This window comes from Podarcis raffonei, chromosome 17, assembly GCF_027172205.1.
Source record: "Podarcis raffonei isolate rPodRaf1 chromosome 17, rPodRaf1.pri, whole genome shotgun sequence".
Classification (NCBI taxonomy): domain Eukaryota; kingdom Metazoa; phylum Chordata; class Lepidosauria; order Squamata; family Lacertidae; genus Podarcis; species Podarcis raffonei.
In genome coordinates, this window is record NC_070618.1 from 36,296,375 (window position 1) to 36,317,567 (window position 21,193).

The 21,193-nt window shown below is 45.8% G+C and overlaps 1 protein-coding gene across 2 annotated transcripts in view; it reads left to right on the forward strand.

Moving 5' to 3' along the window:
* GRIPAP1 (GRIP1 associated protein 1) overlaps nt 1-21,193 on the forward strand; it is a 68,676-nt gene that overhangs the window by 8,475 nt on the left and 39,008 nt on the right. The window contains exons 6-16 of one of the 2 annotated variants that reach the window (XM_053370479.1): nt 122-275; nt 1,269-1,492; nt 2,955-3,002; nt 3,776-3,807; nt 4,335-4,382; nt 5,601-5,700; nt 10,662-10,739; nt 15,457-15,549; nt 16,027-16,161; nt 17,095-17,190; nt 19,423-19,635. In XM_053370479.1, coding sequence (XP_053226454.1) covers nt 122-275; nt 1,269-1,492; nt 2,955-3,002; nt 3,776-3,807; nt 4,335-4,382; nt 5,601-5,700; nt 10,662-10,739; nt 15,457-15,549; nt 16,027-16,161; nt 17,095-17,190; nt 19,423-19,635 — 1,221 coding nt within the window. The remainder of the gene's footprint in view (nt 1-121; nt 276-1,268; nt 1,493-2,954; nt 3,003-3,775; nt 3,808-4,334; nt 4,383-5,600; nt 5,701-10,661; nt 10,740-15,456; nt 15,550-16,026; nt 16,162-17,094; nt 17,191-19,422; nt 19,636-21,193) is intronic. The other variant, XM_053370480.1, reaches the window with a different exon arrangement.

The window sequence follows — 21,193 nt, forward strand, 5'->3', positions numbered from 1 at the left end:
AGAAGATCCTGGTGTAGCAGTGTTCCTGTTTCTGCCCAGATGGATCAGCTGCGAATGCCTCCCCGCTTCCCTGAAGACTGTGCTGTTGCCCGCAGTTAACCCTCTGGTCTCTCTAACCCAGCTGTGCGCCCAGATCGAGCAGTTGGAGAAGGAGAACAAGAGTCTCCGGGAAGGGGGGCCAGCAGCCCCCGAAGGGGCTCCCCCGGCCAGCCCTGCGGATGGGGAGCTGCTGAGGCTCCAGGCAGAGAATGCTGCACTGCAGAAGAACATGGCAGGTACTGCTCTGCATTGGGCTGGGCTTGCTCAGGATAAACACAAGAAAGTCCGGGAAATGTGGTTGGTTGGATGCAGCGGAAGACCAACAAAGTGGAGCACCAAGAGCCAGGAGTGAACATCTGGTGGCCTCTCGATACTGTTGGGTTGTAACTTCCATCAGCCTCAGCCAGTGAGTGGTCAGGGGAGATGGGAGTTGGAGTCCAGCAACATCCTGAAGGGCTGTAGCTTCTCCAGCCCTGACCATCTATCTATTGCATAACCCATGTGCAAGCTGAACTGTCACCCCAGTCCTGTATTTGCCAAGATCAGGGGTCGACAACTTAAGGCCCATGGGCCACAAGCGACCCATGGCGGTGGTTTAACCAGCCCAAGAGCCACTCACGAACTGAGCCACCCGCTTGGCGAGTCCCCGCACTAAACCGGCACGGTGTGGTGTGGCGACTCGCTTCCACAGTGCCAGAAATCGTGTCTGCGCAGATTCAGATGTTGGAAATTGCAGGCGTGCGCATGATCCAGTCCACAAAGGGATCTCTGCTAGAGTGAACCGGCCCAGGCGAGGTAAACCCTGCCGACCCCTGGTCTAGAGAGAGTTACTTGCCTGCAGCAGAACACGGGAAGCTGTGGTCCTCCAGATATTGTTGGACTATAATTCCCGTCATCCCTGATCATCGGCCGTGCTTTCTGGGGCTGCTTGGAGCTGGAGCCCAGCAATGCTTGGAGGCCATAGGTTCCCTAGCTTCCTGCTGCTGGGATGTTGGAGCCTCCAGAGTTCAGATCCTGTCTCAGGTCTGAAACAGGTTGGTCTTGAGTCTTGCCAGTCTTTCTCAGGCCCACGACTGTAGTGATGGCAAAGCGCTTGGCACCATTTTCAAAAGGCTGGTTTCAAATAATAATTTTGCAGGGCAAAGGGGCACTGGTTGAGATGGGGGCAGGGCTTTGGAGGCAATCTGGGTTGAATCTGGGGACCCACAGCGGTTGCTCTTGTTCCTCAGCTTTGCAGGAGCGCTATGAGAAGGAAGTGGCCCGGCAGGGAGAAGACCGAGGTGGCGGGGAGGGCGACGCCTCTGTGGAGTCTCCTCCTGCTGGCCAGGCGGGTTCGGAGCCGCAGGCAGCTGACAGCAGCACCTCCCAGCAGCTGCTGTCTGAGGTGGAACTGAAGTGGCAGACGGAGCGGGAGGAGAAACGACTCCTGAAGGAGCAGCTGCAGAGCCTTGAGGTGCGTGGGCGTGTGGAAGAGGCACCATTGGGTGCTGCTGCCGTCCTCCTGCCAGCCTTTGGCTTCTAGCCAGGAGCAGCAGCTTGAGCTGGTCAAAAGCAGCCTGCAAGGAGAGCTAATGTTTTGCACCCCCTTCTGGAATTCAGATGCTCAGCAAATTAAACCCAGTTCTGGTCTCCCCTCAAAAAACCCTTGCCTGGAGAGCATGTGGAAGCTCAGCAAGACGTGGCAGGGAGCTTGGGATTCTGGGCCAAGGGCTACTGTTCAAGCCTTGTGCTGACCAAGGGAAAAGATTAAGCATTCTCCAGTTTTCTGTCATCTACTCTCTGGCTAAGCATCCCTATGCCAACTGGGCTCCAGGGGAACTGGCCCTGATCTGGGTGCTACAAGTCATTCAGTATTTCTTCCTGGCTGTTGCGCACTTCCTCCTGCACCCTGTTCTCACAGGGGCCAACCAGAGGTCTATGGAAAGTGGGACCTTTCTCTCTGCTTGTGATTCCCAGCAGCTGGTGTTCAGAGACCAAGAAGCCGCTAACAGTGGAGGCAGAGCTTAGCCATCGTGGCTACAAGCCGCTGATAATCCTCTCTTCTATGAATTTGTCTATATTGGGGGCTGTCAGCCCTAGTTTCTTTTCTTTTTTCTTCAATTTTCTTTTATTCATTTTATAACACAACATAACAGCACAAACAGAAAAACAGACAATACAAACTAATTATTGTCTTATCCTTATTTTTTCTAAACATTGTTAGGTGAGATTCCCCAAGTCCCACTATCTGATTTTCATTTTACCTCATCTTTAGCATATCATCATTTTTAAGCATTTTTAATCACACTTACTTTTACCATAAAAATCTTAACATTTTATCCCTTACAAGTAATACTATTTTAAAATACACTATGTTCTACTTCTAACCGTACAGCCTATATCCACTTCTAAAACTATTCTGTATTTTCAAATACTCTTTAAATTTCTTCCAATCTTCTTCCACCATCTCTTCTCTCTGGTCCCGGAGTCTCCCAGTCAGTTCAGCAAGTTCCATATAGTCCATCATCTTCATCTGCCATTCTTCGATAGTTGGTAAATCCTGTTTCTTCCAGTTCTTCGCTAATAAAATTCTCGCAGCTGTTGTGGCATACAGAAAAAAAGTAACGTCCTTTTTGGGGATTTCACCCCTGAGTCAGCCCTAGTTTCTTGGTGGTGGAAATGAAGAGCACAAGTCTTGCCCCTCTCTTGCTGCTGCACTAAGCCAGCTGTTCCCTTATGGACCAGGCTTTGCCAGCCAGGTGCGCTCCAAACATTGTGGATTACAGCTTCCCTTAACCCCAGCCAGCACAGCTTGATTGTGAAGGCTGTTGCAGACCTATCTGCCAGGGGTGCTGGAAGGGTTTTCTCAGAGAGAGAGAGGGAGGAGAAGCACTCTGAACCCTTGAGAAATGTGTGCTTTTCTTTGCCTCCTGTAGGCATGCAAGACGACAGAGATGTCTCGGTTGCAGCAAGAACTCAGCAAGGTAAGGAAGAGATGTAAACGCCTGTGTGTGCTTTCCACTCCTTGAGGGCAGGGAAAGTGGAATGGGTGGGCGGCATGGATGTTTTTTTTTTTTTTTTATAAAATTTTTATTGGCTTTTCAACATATATTATAAGACATTACAAACAACAAACACAAACAAACAAACAAACATAGAAATTTTTCATGTACCCAAACATAGAATTTTTTCATGTACCCAATTTCAACGACTTCCCCATGCCTCCCTTTTCTGCATCCCTATTTTAAACTTTTTCAGCAACCCCTGATCTAAATTACTTATAAATTCCTTTCTTTAACCCTTTTCTTTCCTCTTGTCCAATCATTTATCTCTGCAAATCTGCTATGCTTTACCCATGACATTTTAACACTCACTAATTTTACAACAATTTTTAAGATAAAATTTAAATTTCTTCCAATCTTCTTCCACCGTCTCTCTCCCTTGGTCACGGATTCTGCCCGTCATCTCTGCCAGTCCCATATAGTCAATCACCTTCGTCTGCCACTCTTCCAGCGTGGGTAGTTCTTGTGTCTTCCAATACTTTGCTAGTAGAACTCTTGCTGCTGTTGTAGCATACATAAAAAACGTCCTATCTTTCTTTGACACCAATTGGCCTACCATGCCCAGGAGAAAAGCCTCTGGTTTCTTATGAAAGGTACACTTAAGCACCTTCTTAATTTCATTATGGCATGGATGTTTTTGAGGGGCGATCATAGTTGCCATTGGGAACTCACAGCCCATTCTCTCTCCTATGCAGCTGGCTGAGAAGCTCAAGAAGAAACAGGAGAGGTACGTTTCTTTCTTATTAGCAGTCAGGACTTTCTGCCACACCCAGCTAATAAGCGTGTTTCCTGTCATTGGGCATTGACACGCAGGAGTGTTACAGGCAGGGCTGAGTCTGTTCTGCATCTTTGTAGAATCTGGAATCTGACATTCTGCAACTGGTTTGATATGGGGTTTATATATATGCATATCTTTATTATATATTTTCATATAACACTTCAACAGCATAAAATACAGTGGTACCTCGGGTTACAGGTGCTTCAGGTTACAGACTCCGCTAACCCAGAAATAGTACCTCAGGTTAAGAACTGTGCTTCAGGATGAAGCCCCATTAGCTAAAGTGGTGCTTCAGGTTAAGAACAGTTTCAGGTTAAGAACGGACCTCCAGAACGAATTAAGTTCTTAATCCGAGGTACCACTGTACTGTGGGGGGGGGGAGTTCTTGCTGTGTTTAGGACAGTGGGTCCTTTTGGGAAACCTACCCTGATGCATGTGTTTAACATTTCCCTCTGTTTTGCCTCCCCCCTTCTTAGCTTTCTGCGGCTTCAGACCGAAAAGGAAGCTCTCTACAATGACAGCAGGTATGGAGCGAGTTTCCTAGAGCAGGGTTTTCCAAACGTAGGTCTCTGGCTGTTTTTGGACCCTAGCTAGTGGTTCCCACATACACACAGTGATTGGAAACCCAGCCAGATGGGTGGGGAATAAATAATAAATTATTATTATTGGTTCACAGTTTGGACAAGGCCATGGGAGAAAGTCCCCTGGGTGGAGCAAAGACTCCTGGAGGGGCAAAGTGAGCAGTAGGCAAGGGTGGAAGTCACTGCTGGTGGCTGCAGCCTTGACCAGCAGAAGACCACAAAAGGCTGGTGGCATTACGTGTAGCCTGGCAGGCTGGGACCAGGAAGGTGAGCTTGCGAGGGCCAGTCAATGGGTGGAATGAGCTGCGTCGCATGCCTGGTTGGGCTGGAGCAAAGGCACATGGGCACATACCCAGGAATCCCAGGCAGTTTCACGACATGTTGCAAGCAATGCAAAGAGCACAGGACACTCGTAGTGATGCAGCACGATATCGAACCGCAACTGGGCAACATGCTGTAGTCAGAGTGGTTAAGGCTGCAACGCTAACCTCGCTGAATTTGGGAGTAAGCCCCAGTGAATTCAGTGGGACAACTTCTGAATAGACATGGTTAGGATTGTGCAGGAACAGAACTGGGCAGAAAGCAAGCTGAAGGCTCACCTGACAAGGAAGGTTTTCAAAGTGAGATGGGGCGCGAGACAAGGGGTTTGTGCAGTCTGGGTGCTGCCGTGGAGAACTCCTGTTCTCTTGTACAGTGGTACCTCAGGTTACATACGCTTCAGGTTACATACACTTCAGGTTACAGACTCCACTAACCCAGAAATAGTGCTTCAGGTTAAGAACTTTGCTTCAGGGTGAGAACAGAAATCAGAAATCGTGCTCCAGCAGCGCAGCGGCAGCGGGAGGCCTCATTAGCTAAAGCGGTGCTTCAGGTTAAGAACAGTTTCAGGTTAAGAACGGACCTCCAGAATGATTTAGTACTTAACCTGAGGTACCACTGTAGCTGAAGGTGGTTTGACCAGTTTGTGGTAGGCTAACTAGCGCCTGCTGGTTGCTGGCATAAGAAGTCTTGGATCCTGGTCCAGCAAAGGAAGGAATAACTTCTTGTGTCCCCATGAAAATGCGATTGAAATGGCTGTGAGAATTACCAGTAAGAGGGAAAATGGGTGCATTTTGGTGAACCCCTTCCCTCTATTAGTAAGCACTCTTGCCCGCCTTTCAGGACCAAAATTGAGGAGATCCAACAGCGGAAGGAGGATGAACTCAAATCCCTGCAGGTTCGCAACCAGAAGCTGCAGCAGGAGCTCCAGACAGCAAACCAGGTAAGAGTTCCTCCCCTTCCTTTGGAAGGGATGAGCTCCAGTTTTAGCTCTGCTCAGGGCACGAGTTCATTGGTTGCCCCTCATGGTTCAGAAATACAGTGGTGCCTCGCAAGACGAAATTAATTCGTTCCGCAAGTTTTTTCTTCTTGCAAGTTTTTCGTCTTGCGAAGCACGGTTTCCCATAGGAATGCATTGAAAATCAATTAATGCGTACCTATGGAGACCGCTTGCCAGGCTGGCGGTGCGGAGAAGGGCTTTTCTCCCCACCGCAAGCCTTCAGGACAGGTCCGGGAACAGAGGGGAAGGTGCGCAGCGCTTCTCCTCTGTTCCCGGGGCTTGCGGTGGGAGGAGGGTTTTTCCTCCCCACCGCCAACATTCAGAACAGCATTCTGAATGTTGGCGGTGGGAAGGAAATCCCTCCTCCCACCGCAAGTCTTCAGGACAGCCATCCGAAGGCTGGCGCAGGGAGAAGGTCTCTCCGCCCCACCGCCAGCCTTCGGAGGAGCCTTCTGAAGACTGGCGGCGGGAGGAGGTCTCTCCGCCCCACCGCCAGCCTTCGGAGCAGTCATCCGAAGGCTGGCAGCGGGAGGAGGTCTCTCCGCCCCACCGCCAGCCTTCGGAGCAGTCATCCTTCGGAGGAAGTCTGAGGACAGTGGGGAAGACGCGCTGCGCTTCCCCGCTGTCCCGGAGATTTCCCTATGGGCTTTCGTTTTGCGAAGGAAGCCCATAGGGAAATTCGTTTTGCGAAGCGCCTCCAAAACGGAAAACCCTTTCGTCTAGCGGGTTTTCCGTCTTGCGAGGCGTTCGTCTTGCGGGGCACCACTGTAGAGTTCAGGGCCTTTATTTCTTCAGCTGGAAAACCTGTTGATAGAAGTGTTTCAAAGCTCTGGGTTCAAAGCTCAGCCTAGCTCCTCACCTCTGTATCTGTTTCTCTACATCCACCCACCCCATCCTCAGTTCTGAAATCTACGTTTGGCATAATTGTGGCCTGGCATGGATAAAGGTGTATCTTTATCGCTATGATGAACTGCCGCAGGAATCCTAGAAATTGTGGTTCTATGAGGAAGCTAAGGATCTCCACCAGAACATTCCTAGCATCTCACTAAATTACAGTTCACAGAATTCCTTGGTTTTGGGAGAGCTATGACTGACGTAGGGGAGGCAGGGGGCGCTGTGGTCTAAACTACTGAGCCTAGGACTTGCCGATCGGAAGGTCGGCGGTTCGAATCCCGGCGACAGGGTGAGCTCCCGTTGCTCGGTCCCAGCTCCTGCCAACCTAGCAGTTCGAAAGCACATCAGAGTGCAAGTAGATAAATAGGTACTGCTCCGGCGGGAAGGTAAATGGTGTTTCCGTGCGCTGCTCTGGTTTTGCCAGAAGCGGCTTAGTCATGCTGGCCACATGACCCAGAAAAACTGCGGACAAACGTCGGCTCTCTCGGCCAGTAAAACAAGATGAGCACCGCAACCCCAGAGTCATTTGCAACTGTCAGGGGTCCTTTACCTTTTTTTATGACTGACGTACCATAAATAAGCCCAGATAGAACAGCCTTAAAAACAACAACATTAAAATGGGAAAGGCTACAATATATCATAACTCTTTTTTTAAAAATTATATTTTATTACTTTTCCATACATTCAATCCACATTACAATTTCTGTTAAATTTTCCATTTTTGACTTCCTTCGGCTTCTCTGCCGAATCATCCAAATTCAAACTTCTTTAATTACACATTTCCAAATTTTACTATTGCCTTTATACCTACCCCCCACTTCTATTTTGCCTTTTTACAATATTTCTTATTCTGTTACAGAGCTTCTCTAAATGCCACTAGCGTTATTGCATTATCACTTATACATTCCCAATATTCAACCAATTTTCCCCAGTCCTCGATGAACTTTTGATCTCGTAGATATCTGATCTTCCCAGTCAGTTTATCAAGTTCTGCATAGTCCATCAGCTTCATTCTCCACTCCTCCAACGTTGGTATTTGTTCTTGTTTCCATTTCTGGGCCAGTAGTATTCTTGCCGCTGTTACTGCATATTGGAAAAGTTTGTGGTCCTTTCTATTTATTTCATTACCAACAATTCCTAAAAGAAAAGCCTCTGGTTTCTTAACAAATGTATATTTCAACATTTTTTTCAGCTCAATATATATCAATTCCCAGAAGCTTTTCACTTTCTTACATTCCCACCACATATGATAAAATGTACCATCTTTTTCTTTACATTTCCAACACTTCTTACATGTTTTGTACATTTTTGCAAGTTTTACTGGTGTAATATACCATCTGTATATCATTTTCATAACATTTTCCTTTAGTGCAGTACATGCAGTAAATTTAATACTTTCATTCCATAGTTTTATCCAGTCGTTAAATTGTATATTATAACCAATATCTCTGGCCCATTTTATCATAACTGATTTAACTTCCTCATCTTTTGTATGCCATTCCAACAATATCTTATACATTTTGGATAGGATTTTATATTCATTATTTATTATTTCTGTTTGAAATTTAGAATCTTTCTCTGCATATCCATATTCTTTAAGATCTTTTTTAAACATATCGTTTATTTGGAAATAATGCAACCAATCATATACCGACTCTTTCACTTCTTCATAAGATTTCATTTTCCATTTCCCCCCTTCTTTAATAATCAAATTTCCATATGTAATCCAATTCTTTCTCATATTAATTTTTTTAACACTCATAACCTCTAAAGGAGACAACCAGTGTGGAGTTTTTACTTCAAGTAGGTTTTTATACCTCTCCCATATTTCTATTAGCGATCTTCGGAAAATGTGGTTCTCAAAACCTTTATGGATTTTCTTCTTTTCAACCCATAAATACGCGTGCCATCCAAATCTGTTGTCAAATCCTTCTAAATCTAACAGCTCTGTATTTTCTAATTTTATCCATTCCTTTAACCAACAAAGACATGAGGCTTCATAAAGTCTGGCAGGGCGAAGCCTCCTCTTTCTTTCGCATCAGTTAATAACTTAAATTGAATTCTTGGCTTCTTACCCTGCCAGATGTACCTTGAAATCACTCTTTGCCATTCCTTAAAGACCCCAGTCCCCTTGTTTCAAACTACAAGAAAGAAGATTCCACCTAAACATTAGGAAGAACTTCCTGACAGTAAGAGCTGTTCGACAGTGGAATTTGCTGCCAAGGAGTGTGGTGGAGTCTCCTTCTTTGGAGGTCTTTAACAGAGGCTTGACAACCATATGTCAGGAGTGCTCTGATGGTGTTTCCTGCTTGGCAGGGGGTTGGACTCGATGGCCCTCGTGGTCTCTTCCAACTCTATGATTCTATGATTATTGGAATCATTTGGTACAAAAACAATAGCTTTGGCAGCACGCTCATCTTTATCGTTGAGATCCTTCCCCAGAATGTCAATTTCATTCGTCCCCACACATCCAGATCTTTCTTTATCCCATTCCACACTGGTGTATAGTTATTCTGATATAAATCTATATTCTTGGGGGTTATCCAAATACCTAAGTATTTTACCTTTTTTACCACCTCTATACCTGCTTGTTGCTGTATAGTTTCTATCTTATCTGGCTCCATATTCTTAGCAATTATTTTAGTCTTTTTCTTATTCAATATAAATCCTGCCACTTGGCCAAATCTCTCTACCTCCATAAGTATATTTTTCATACTTTCCGAAGGCTCTTCCACCGTTATGACCAGGTCATCGGCAAAGGCTTTCGCCTTATATTCGTTCCGGCTTACTGCAACCCCTTTTATTGCCTCATTTTCTCTTAGTGATTTTAGAAAGACCTCCAGTACCGTAATGAATAACAATGGCGAAAGTGGACACCCCTGTCGCGTATCTTTAGATATCCCTATTTCCTCCGTAATCATATTGTTTACAATTAATTTAGCTTTCTGTTCAGTATAGATTGCTTTTATTCCATTGAGAAATTCCTTCCCCACCTCCATGTATTCTAAATTTTTTAACATAAAATCCCAAGATATATTGTCAAAGGCCTTTTCTGCATCCACAAATATTAACATAGCTTGTTTCTCATTTTTGGCAGTCAGATATTCCAATATTAATTATATTCCTTACATTGTCTCTCATCTGTCTGCCAGGTAGGAAACCCGCTTGGTCCTTATGTATGATTTCTTGCAATATTTTTTTTAACCTTTTTGCTAAAATACTTGCGAAAATTTTATAATCTGTATTGAGTAATGAAATAGGCCTATAATTTTTAACTTGTGTTAAGTCTGAATCTTGTTTCGGAATAAATGTAATAAATGCTTCCTTCCATGTTTCCGGAATTTCTCTTTCCTTAAGAATATTATCCATAACTTCTTTCAAAGGTAACAACAGGATGTGTTTCATCTCTTTGTAATATCTTGCTGTAAATCCATCTGGCCCCGGAGCTTTCCCTCTTTTAAGTTCTTTTATAATCTCTTTTATTTCATTGATTTCTATTGGGGCGTTCAGCCTATCTCTTTTTTCTGTCGGGATCTTCTGCACCATTTTTTCTTTTAAATACCTTTCTATCTTCCTCATATTATTCTTCTCTGTTCTTTTATATAAGTGTCTGTAAAAATCCAAGAATCCTTTTCTGATACCTTTTGGACTATCTATTTCTTCCCCCTCCACGATGATTTTGTTAATTGTATTCTGTTCTTTTCTTTTTTTGATTTGCCATGCCAGCCATTTGCCTGATTTGTTGGCCGATTCAAAATTCCTTTGTCTCATTCTTTTTATGTTCCATTCAACCTCTTTGTTGATTATCATCGCAAATTGTGTTTGCAAAGCCTCTGTTTTACTTTCTCATTATTCGGTTTTTTAACCAATTTTTTTGTTTTGCTGTGAGCCAGATTCCTCCTTATCTACATAGTCCTTATTGGTGAACCACCTGTATATCGGTGACTGGTATTTTGGTGAAATCTTCCCCTGAATCTCACTGCCTGATCAGATTGTTCCTTGCTTCACAGGGCTTCTCAGATTTAAAGGACCAACTGCAGAGCCGTCGGAAAGAGCATGAGGTGGCCTTGCAGGCTCTCCAGGACCAAGTGAGTTCCCTCTGCCACACACCCTCCCTTTTATTGTGGGTCTATGCCAGGGGTCAGCAAACTTTTTCAGCAGGGGGCTGGTCCACTGTCCCTCAGACCTTGTGGGGGTCCGGACTATATTTTTTGGGGGGAAATGAATGAATTCCTATGCCCCACAAATAACCCAGAGATGCCTTTTAAATAAAAGACACATTCTACTTGTGTAAAAATGCGCTGATTCCCAGACTGTCCGCGGGCCGGATTTAGAAGGTGATTGGGCCAGATCTGGGCCTGGGCCTTAGTTTGCCTACCCATGGTCTATGCAGAGTAAATAATCTCTCCATTTGAACATGTATCTTTGTCTTATGGTAAGAAATTATTTTATTTTTTTGCTGGGATGGGTAGGGCAGAACTCCTTGTGAAGCAGCCAGATTTGACACCAAGAGAATGGAATTCTGTGTCCTGTATTTTGCATAATTTTGCTTTTGGTCCCAAAATTTGTTCGGAGCCACCCAGAGTAGCTGGGGCAACCCAGTCAGATGGGTGGCATATAAACAATAAATATATTATTGCTACTATTATTTAAAAAGTCTCAAACCCCTGGTGAGTTAGGGACTTGCCCTGCATGTGAAGACAGGCTCTGGAAAGAAGTCCCAGCAAAAGAAGAATGGATACAAAAATTTATGGAATATGCAGAAATGGCGAAACTTACCGGAAAAATAAGAAATCAAGATAACAAACTTTTTATAAAAGAATGGAAATGGTTTGTTGAATATTTACAAATAAATTGTAAACAGATAAGAACGTTGGTGGGATTATTGTAATAACCTGCCGTTTTGTAAGAATATATATTTAAAGTAGATGAATAAATGAGTAAATTAAGTTAATTTGGATAGGCAGAAAATATAAAAAATAAATTTAAGGAACCGCAGAAAGAGGGGGAAGGAAGTCAAGTTCTGAAATGTTAAAATGATTATAAAATTATTGAAATGTAAAAAAGAAAGAAAAACAGTCTCTGGCAGATGGAGCAGAAAAGCACAATAGTGGTTCCAATCGTCCAGAAGGCAGTTTCTGCACATGCTGTAGAGGGAAGTGATGGGGCTCTTCAACCTGAGAAGAAAGCCCATCTAGGAGAAGGAAAACTCTGATCCTAAACCTCCGCTACCGTGCGGGATATCTTTGAGAGGCAATCTGCTATTTGGGCTACCTGACCGATTGTGAATTGTGTTGGAGAGAGGATTCCCCTCTAAAGGATTGTGCTTTACTTTTAGTTACTGTTTTCTGATCTGTAACGCCCACAGGGGATTTCTTGTTCTAAATGTTCACTTTCACTTCCTCCCTTCTCCATCTTGAGCTCCTTCAAAGGATGTTTTACATCTATCTTAAATATCCCATTGCTTGTTCATTTTCATGGTGCATTCTACATTTCTCATGTTCTAAAATCGGAGCAGGAAATGTAAAAATGTGTAAAAGCTACAGAGCAGGGCAAGTTCTGAAGAACTATATTATGAGTTTATAACATTGAGAATATATGTAGGGTTAATCTAGTGCCCCCATGATTCCTTCCCTGCCAAAAAATGTTGAAGTGTGAACATTACAAATTGTGTGCTAGAAAGGTACAGCTCAGACTCTGTACCAGGAAAACTGGATTTTGTAGCTTGCATAGAGTGTGCCAATTTGTATAGTGGCCCACCTCAAATCTGGTGTTAGCGTTGGGTTGCAGTCAATGATGGGGACACTTTCCTGGTGTGTGGACTCAGTGTATGTCCCACCATGCAAGTTCCTTGCACTGGGCTTATCATACACTAACCACTGGAAATCCATCTCCAGCTTTTGAGATTTCACCAGTCATTGCCCATATGCTTTTATGCCAAGTTTTACAGTCTAAAGACCCAGGTTTTTATTTTTAAGGAAAGCTGTGATTCTCAGGATCCTGAATTCTATACCAGTTTCAAAGTCTGTGTGGCACGAACCCAAGTATGCAATGCTTAAAGGTAAAGGGACCCCTGACGATTAGGTCCAGTTGTGACCGACTCTGGGGTTGCGGCGCTCATCTCGCTTTATTGGCCGAGGGAGCCGGTGTACAGCTTCCGGGTCATGTGGCCAGCATGACTAAGCCACTTCTGGCGAACCAGAGCAGCGCACGGAAACGCCGTTTACCTTCCCGCCAGAGTGGTACCTATTTATCTACTTGCACTGGCTTGCTTTTGAACTGCTAGGTTGGCAAGGGGATCTGGGCCAGGGGGTGGTTTTGTCAGGAATCAACTGGAGGGTTTGTTTTCTAACCTCAGGTTACTGGGAGGTGTGGGGTTGGGGGTTGAGTCAGGATGTGGAACAGAGCAGGTGAAGGCTCAGCCTTATTTATCAGGGAAAGGCAATTAGCCAGACTCCTGAAGGTAAAGGGACCCCTGACCATTAGGTCCAGTCGTGGCGGACTCTGGGGTTGCGGCGCTCATCTCGCTTTATTGGCTGAGGGAGCCGGCGTACAGCTTCCGGGTCATGTGGCCAGCATGACTAAGTCGCTTCTGGCGAACCAGAGCAGCGCACGGAAACGCTGTTTAACTTCCCGCCGGAGTGGTACCTATTTATCTACTTGCACTTCGGCATGCTTTTGAACTGCTAGCCAGACTCCTAGCCATGGCCTATTCAGGCCAATCCAGACTCCAGCCTGCCTGGCAGTGACCGTAGCTATTCCTACTCTCCTGAAGAGGACTCTGGCGTGTGGGCTGCCCAGTGTCCTGGGGACCTCTGTAGCAGGGATGAAGGACCCGTGCCCCTCTACTGGTTGCTGGACTCTAGACTCCTATCATCCTGTATCATTGGCCCTGCTGCCTGGGGACCACAGGTTCCTTATCCCCACTGCATAGTTTAGCCTGGGGGCTCAGTTGGAGCACAGAGTTCATGGTCAGGGTGGATTTGATTTAAATAATTGATTTCAATCACGATTTCAATCACTAGTCAGTAGACTTGATTTAAATCACTAGTCAGTAAGACTTGATTTCAACCATTCTTTTACAGGAAGACTTATTCTTGCTGGTATAATCTTAATATTTACAAGCAGATGAAGGTTTCATTTTTGGAATAATAAATTTTCAGAGTAGTTTCTACAGTTATATCCAAAATTACTGATTAGGTTATACTATTAGAAATACATAGACAGATAATTATGGAATTATTGTGAGGTTAACTGTTTATATTTGGACAACTTTTCTGCTGTACTTTATTGGAAGGAGAAAAATAATCATTTCCGTAATAACAATTTAAACAATTTATTTAACTGAAACAATAACATTATAGCATATGTATCCATGTTTGTTAACTGATGTGGTTAAACGATTTAAAAAACAACAACAAACTTAGACTGAGTTTTAGCACACATGAAAAATGTAAAACAAATCCTTATTTTCTGATGAATAGCCTTTGGACTATAATGTAACTTAAATAGAAACATTCCTTTAAAAAGATTTTTCCTCCGAAAGCATTTTATTTTAAAAATCCAATTTAAATTTTAAAAAATCCAATTTAAATCAAAACAATCCAATTTAAATCAAAAAATTGATTTTTATCCACCCTGTTCATAGTTCAGTGTCTAGGCCCTCAGTCTTCTAACTCCACCCAAGTTTAATTGTGCCCGAGGCACTGTGGGTGAACATAGGAGGTTAAAGGTAAAGGGACCCCTGACCATTAGGTCCAGTCGTGGCCGACTCTGGGGTTGCAGCGCTCATCTCGCTTTATTGGCCGAGGGAGCCAGCGTACAGCTTTCGGGTCATGTGGTCAGCATGACTAAGCTGCTTCTGGCGAACCAGAGCAGCGCATGGAAACACCGTTTACCTTCCCACCGGAGTGGTACCTATTTATCTACTTGCACTTTGACGTGCTTTCGAACTGCCAGGTTGGCAGGAGCAGGGACCGAGCAATGGGAGCTCACCCCGTCGCGGGGATTCGAACCGCCAACCTTCTGATCGGCAAGTCCTAGGCTCTGTGGTTTAACCCACATCGCCACCCGCTCCCTACATAGGAAGGTACCTTATACCAAGTCACACTTCTGGTCCACATCACTCAGTCTTGTCTGCAGTGATTGGCAATGGCTCTCCAGGGCTTCAGACAGGGGATTTTCCAGCCCTAACTTGAGAGGTCAGGGATTGAAGCTGGAACCTTTGCAGGCAAGCAGATGCCCTGGCCCTGAGCCATAATGTGGAAGGCCTGCCTCGCGCTTGCCAGCTCCCCTCCATAACCTCCTTCTCGACCCCTCCCATCTTACCATCCAGCAATATTTTCCGCTTTGTGTTTTGCTTTCACGTTTCTTTTCTTAGGCCTCTTCTCTTCCTAAGAGGTTTTCCCTCCCCCTCTTCATTTGCATTTATCAACACTCCTCCTTTTTCTAAATATGTCTTGTGCTTACTTTGAGTCTTTAATAACAGTGCCTTGTCTCAATAACTATGTGTACGGAACCTGTTTTGTTTTGTTGGTCTCTTTGAAATTTGCAGTTCTGGTTGATTTCCCCTCCTCATTTGGTTTTAAAGCAAAGGAAACCTGCTTTTTTCTATTAAAAGCAACAACAACCCCCTATTGCAATACTGCTGCCTCCATGTTCTGCTTTGTATTTTTAATCCCTTCTCTCCTTTTTCTCCTGCTTTGGTCTTTCTTTCTTTCTTTCTTTCTTTCTTTCTTTCTTTCTTTCTCCCTGTCTCCCTCTGGTCCCTATCCTTTGCCCATCCTGTGCTTCGTCGGGCATCAGGTTGCTTGCCAAAGTGCGGAGAGCCAGGAACAGGTTGAGACCATTCTGTCTGAGAACGATGCTCTGAGAACCAATCTGGCAGCGTTAGAACAGGTACCAGGCCCTCTGTGGATGCAAGCGCTCAAGAGGGTGGTATAGGGTGGCAGCAGAAGCTGGGATGGGAAAGACCAAGGCTGGCAATTTTTAACAGGTGTGTGCATGCGCACGCACACATACATGTGCACGCACCCTATTTTCAACTCCAGAGCTCTGAGGCCCCATCTGTACTATACAGTTAAAGCAGCATCATGCCGCTTGAAACAGTCACCGCTTCCCAAAGAATCCTGGGAATTGTAGTTTGTTAAGGGTGCTGAATGTTGTTAGGAGACCCCTGTTCCCCTCACAATTCCCAGATTGGTTTAACAGCCGGTCCCTCTTGGCAAGGAACTTTGGGGAACCTGTGGCCCTCCAGATCCCAGAAGGCCAAGCGTGACTTGGGTGGGTGTACAGTCTACAAGGCATCCTGTGCTTTCCTCAAAATGACCCGAGCCTCCCCTCTTCCCCACCTGCACCCTCTCTCTCACCATGTAGATACAGACCTCCAAGACCCAAGAGATGAATCTGATGCGAGACCAGGTGGCGGCACTGGGGGCCGAGCTGCAGCAGCGACAGAGCGAGAAGGAGGTGCTGGCAGCACAGCGGGAGGACCTCAACACTCAGCTGCAGGTAGGCCCAAGGTGCTGTTCATCCTCACAGGCCTTTCCAGAGGCCCCCGGGGGAGTCTGCTGCATCATACAGGGGTCAGCTGGCCCACTTTGCATATTCAGGAGGGGAGGGAAGAAGCCCATCTCAGCACACTGCGTTTCCTTCCTCCCACCACCCTTGGGGCACAGTATGCAAAAATGGCCAGTTTTAGAACATTCGCCGTTCAGATTGCAATGACAGCAAGAAGGTAGAAAGAAGGCTCGGGTCCTGCTTCGCTGCCCAAAAGTTTGTTTCCATGACTTATTAATTTTCTCCTCTACTTTCATTTTATCTCTTTATAGTACCCCTTCTTGCTTCTAGTCTCGCAGTCCACCCTGGCCACGACTTTTCCTTCCTTTCAACTATTCTTTGGCTGCTTAGTCAGTTTTCTCTCCCCCTCCCCTTCACCACCCTTCCTTCTGTTTCCAGATGAAACATTTCACCGCTGTTTCGGTGCTGGACTTTGTCTCTAACTTGCTTTTAAGTGGTGGGTGCAAAACGGTGGTTCAAGTATATTGAGGGATCACTTAACAAAAATGACTTGGTTAAGTTGCATTTGCCCGTGTTGGAAAAAGTTCCGCCCTTTTTTCACTCTTGGATGGCGAGCACAAAAGGGTATTTAAAGTTCTCAGCATGTACATGAAGTGCTTGTGGCGGCGGCGGCGGCGGCGGGGGGGGGGGCAGATGAGTGTTCAAAGTGCATCATGTAGCTGATCTCAGTAATCCTTCTAAGAGCCTTGTAAGGTGGGCCAAAATGTGTTATGGGAAATCTGTTCTCAGTGATGTGCTCTTGGATGTTTGTAGTCCCTCTGTCAGAGGCCTAAGAGGGTCTGTGACAGAACTGGGCTGCTGAGCAAAGAACTTGGGGGATGGGGAAGGGCCTTGTTCTACAGCCATCTTAATTTTCTCCCTCAGGAGTCTCTTCGGGCCAACACTCGTCTCCTGGAGCAGCTACAAGAAATAGGGCAGGAGAAGGAAAGATTGCTACAAGACCTTGATGAAACCAGAAAGGTGAGTAGTTTGGGGGCAGGATGGAGGGAGGGGCAGGCAGTGGATTTAATCCTGTTTGGCACCCAGTTTAGCTGAAGAAACTCCCCACTTCACTTTGGACTCTGGCCACATTCAGATGTAACTTCAAACTATGGTGTAGAACACAGCCTGAGGCTCGTGTGTGACTTTTCCCTCCCCCCTTTGCACCAGGGTTTCTGAACTGACACCCACCCCAACCATCAGCAAAACCTGGCTTGTTGTTGTGTCTGACTATGGCATGCTATGGTTTCCTCAAACCATAAAGGTAAAGGTAAAGGGACCACTGACCATTAGGTCCAGTCGTGGCCGACTCTGGGGTTGTGGCGCTCATCTTGCTTTATTGGCCGAGGGAGCCGGCGTACAGCTTCCGGCTCATGTGGCCAACATGACTAAGCCGCTTCTGGCGAACCAGAGCAGCGCACGGAAACACTGTTTACCTTCCCGCCAGAGTGGTACCTATTTATTTACTTACACTTTGATGTGCTTTCGAACTGCTAGGTTGGCAGGAGCAGGGACCGAGCAACGGGAGTTCACCCCGTCTTGGGGATTCAAACCGCCGACCTTCTGATTGGCAAGCCCTAGGCTCTGTGGTTTAACCCACAGCGCCACCCGCGTCCCTTTCCTCAAACCATATTTTGCCCTGAATTCTGATTTTCAAAAGGCAAGTAAGAGATCAATTCCAGAAATCCCCAGGTTTGTGATGTGAGGAGTGAGTCTGTGGGTCTGAGGCTCAGCTCTGCTCATACATGGAACACCGAACAATAGCTTGGCTCTGTCTCCTGATACGGCCAGCCTGTTACCTGCCTTAAACAAGACACAGATTGGATTCCATCCGATCCCAAGCATTTTGAAAACCCACAGCTGATGGGACTGGAGGAAAGTGAAAGACAAGGGAGAAGGGGAATTAGGGCAAGGAATGGTAGCGTTGAGAACTTGCGGTGAACTGAAGTAGTTCCTGATCATAGAAGCCTACTCAGTTCTGCCTGGTTTCCAGGCTTTCTTGAAAAACTGGCGTATAAGTATAAAACCAAATTTACTAGATTAATAGCTAGAATAGAGATAGACTTGTAACCATTCAAGCAATAAACATACTAAGGTGCCATGTGCTAAACAAGGCCTGGAATTACTGTAAACACGGAGTGGATAGATGTACAACTCTATCTTAACAAGTTACATGTGCAATAAATGTTATGCAGACTGGATAAATGAACTGTTCAACAGAACGGCAACCCTGTGCCGCCACAATGGCAAGGGTAGCACACTGGAGAATATGAAGAAATTTTTCAAAGCTGTTTTTCAAAGATTGAACTGGATGAGATGTTCTTCAATGGGTCTTGAGTTGGAAACACAAAGCCGTAGGCATGGATCAGTCACAGGAAGGCAAATCAAAGCTACCACCCTGGTGAGAATAACGCAAATGGGCAAAAGGAGACCTGTTCTCCGGATATATTACAGGTTTCGCTACACGCTTCATCAGTCCGAAAAGCTGCATGATACAAAATAGTACTCCAATTCGTACTCCCTACCTGCCCGCGGACTGTCTCGCCAGAGTCTTGCATGTTCTAGTTATCTCCCGCTTGGACTACTGCAACGCGCTCTACGTGGGGCTACCTTTGAAGGTGACCCGGAAACTGCAATTAATCCAGAATGCAGCAGCTAGACTGGTGACTGGGAGTGGCTGCCGGGGCCACATAACACCAGTCCTGAGAGATCTGCATTGGCTCCCAGTACGTTTCCGAGCACAATTCAAAGTGTTGGTGCTGACCTTTAAAGCCCTGAACGGCCTCGGTCCTGTATACATGAAGAAGTGTCTCCACCCCCATTGTTCAGCCTAGACACTGAGATCCAGTGCCAAGGGCCTTCTGGCGGTTCCCTCCCTGCGAGAAGTGAGGTTACAGGGAACCAGACAGAGGGCCTTCTCGGTAGTGGCGCCCACCCTGTGGAACACCCTTCAGATGTGAAGGAAATAAGCAGCTATCCTACCTTTAAAAGACATCTGAAGGCAGCCCTGTTCAGGGAAGTTTTTAATATTTAACGCTGTACTGTTTTTAACAGTTGATTGGGAGCCGCCCAGTGTGGCTGGGGAAACTCAGCCAGATGGGCGGGGTATAAATAATAAATTACTGTATTATTATTATTACAATGTGTGGTAAACCATAAAAATTAGAAAATATCAGTCTCATAAGACTGCTCTGACTTGTGCCTGCTTTCTAGACGGCAGAGAAGCGCAAGGCCATGCTAGATGAGATGGCCATTGAGACCCTGCAGGAGAAGGGGCGCCACAAGGAAGAGCTGGGTAACCTTCGCCTGCAGCACGAGAAAGAGGTGCTCGCTGTGCGGGCGCGATATGAGCGGGAGCTGAGGGAGCTGCATGAGCACAAGAAACGGCAGGAGGATGAGCTGCGTGGCCAGCTGAAGGAGGAGAAGGTACTGGTCAAAGGAGCTTGGGTTCCTGGCCCTGGTCTTCCCATGGGCATGTTCAGGTCTTAAGGACTAGAACCTTAGTATATCTTCTTTCAACGAGAGCTGAGGTTTTCAGGAGGCTGAATTTCTGTGCCTTCCATCTGTAGGTACGAGGGTCCTATATGGCCTAGGACCCTCGTACCTACGGGACTACCTGGTATGTCTCCTGGTATGTCTCACGGAGGACCTTAACGGTCTTCAAATAAAAACATCTTGGAGGTCCCAGGCCACAGGGAGGTTAGGCTGGCCTCAACCAGAGCCAGGGCTTTGTCGGCCGTGGTCCTGATCTGATGGAACGCTCTGTCACAAGAGACTAGGGCCCTGCGGGACTTGATATCTTTCCGCAGGGCCTGCAAGACAGAGCTGTTCCACAAGGCCTTTGGCTGAGGCACAGTCTGACCCCCTCCTTTGGTAACCCTCACAGAACTCTAGCCCAATGGTTGCCATTAATTTGATTCTGAATTGATTTTAGAATGTATTTCAATTAATAGATTGTGATTTTATGTAAACTGTGTTACTTTTACTGTTGTTAGCCGCTCTGAGCCCGGCTTTGGCTGGGGAGGGCGGGATATAAATAATTTATTATTATTATTATTATTATTATTATTATTATTATTATTATTATTAAATTTGAAAAGCATTGATTCGACTCACAATGCCGTTGCGGTGAGAGAATACGCACAGCAAAGGCCACACAGTCCTTTGCAATGCTGTAAGTTCTTGCTCTCAAAAGCCACCTCCTAGGTTCTGCTTCATGCCAACATCAGTTTCTAGAATGACCAGGAAATGGAACTTGGGGGCAGACCTTGGTAGGAAGGTTGGGGGGGGGGTAGGCTTAGCTCCTGCCCCGTCAGTGTCCCTTGATACAACCTTTTCTTACCCCCTCAATGCAAGTGAATGATTGCCATTTTGCCCCAAAGTTCAAAGTAAAGTTTCTTCCTGTTGCAACAGGAGCAAAACTTGCCACCTGCTCACCACAGGAGGCATAATCTTGTACATAAAATGTGCAGAGGCATCTTGCCTACCTCCTCCCACTCCAGTATACCTGAAGGAGTGTCTCCACCCCCATCATCCAGCCCAGACACTGAGGTCCAGCACTGAGGGCCTTCTGGCGGTTCCCTCGCTGTGAGAAGTGAGGTTACAGGGAACCAGGCAGAGGGCCTTCTCGGTAGTGGCGCCTGCCCTGTGGAACGCCTTCCCATCAGATGTCAAGGCAATAAACAACGATTTTACTTTTAAAAGACAACTGAAGGCGGCCCTGTTTAGGGAAGCTTTTAATTTCTGATACTGTATAGTTTTTAATTTTCAGTTGGAAGCCAACCAGAGTGGCTGGGGAAGCCCAGCCAGATGGGCGGTGTATAAATAAATTATTATTATTATTATTATTATTATTATTATTATTATTATTATTATTATTACTACAGTGGTACCTCAGGTTACATACGCTTCAGGTTACAGACTCCTCTAACCCAGAAATATTACCTCTGGTGCAGCAGTCCAAGAAAAGTTTTCCTTCTTAATG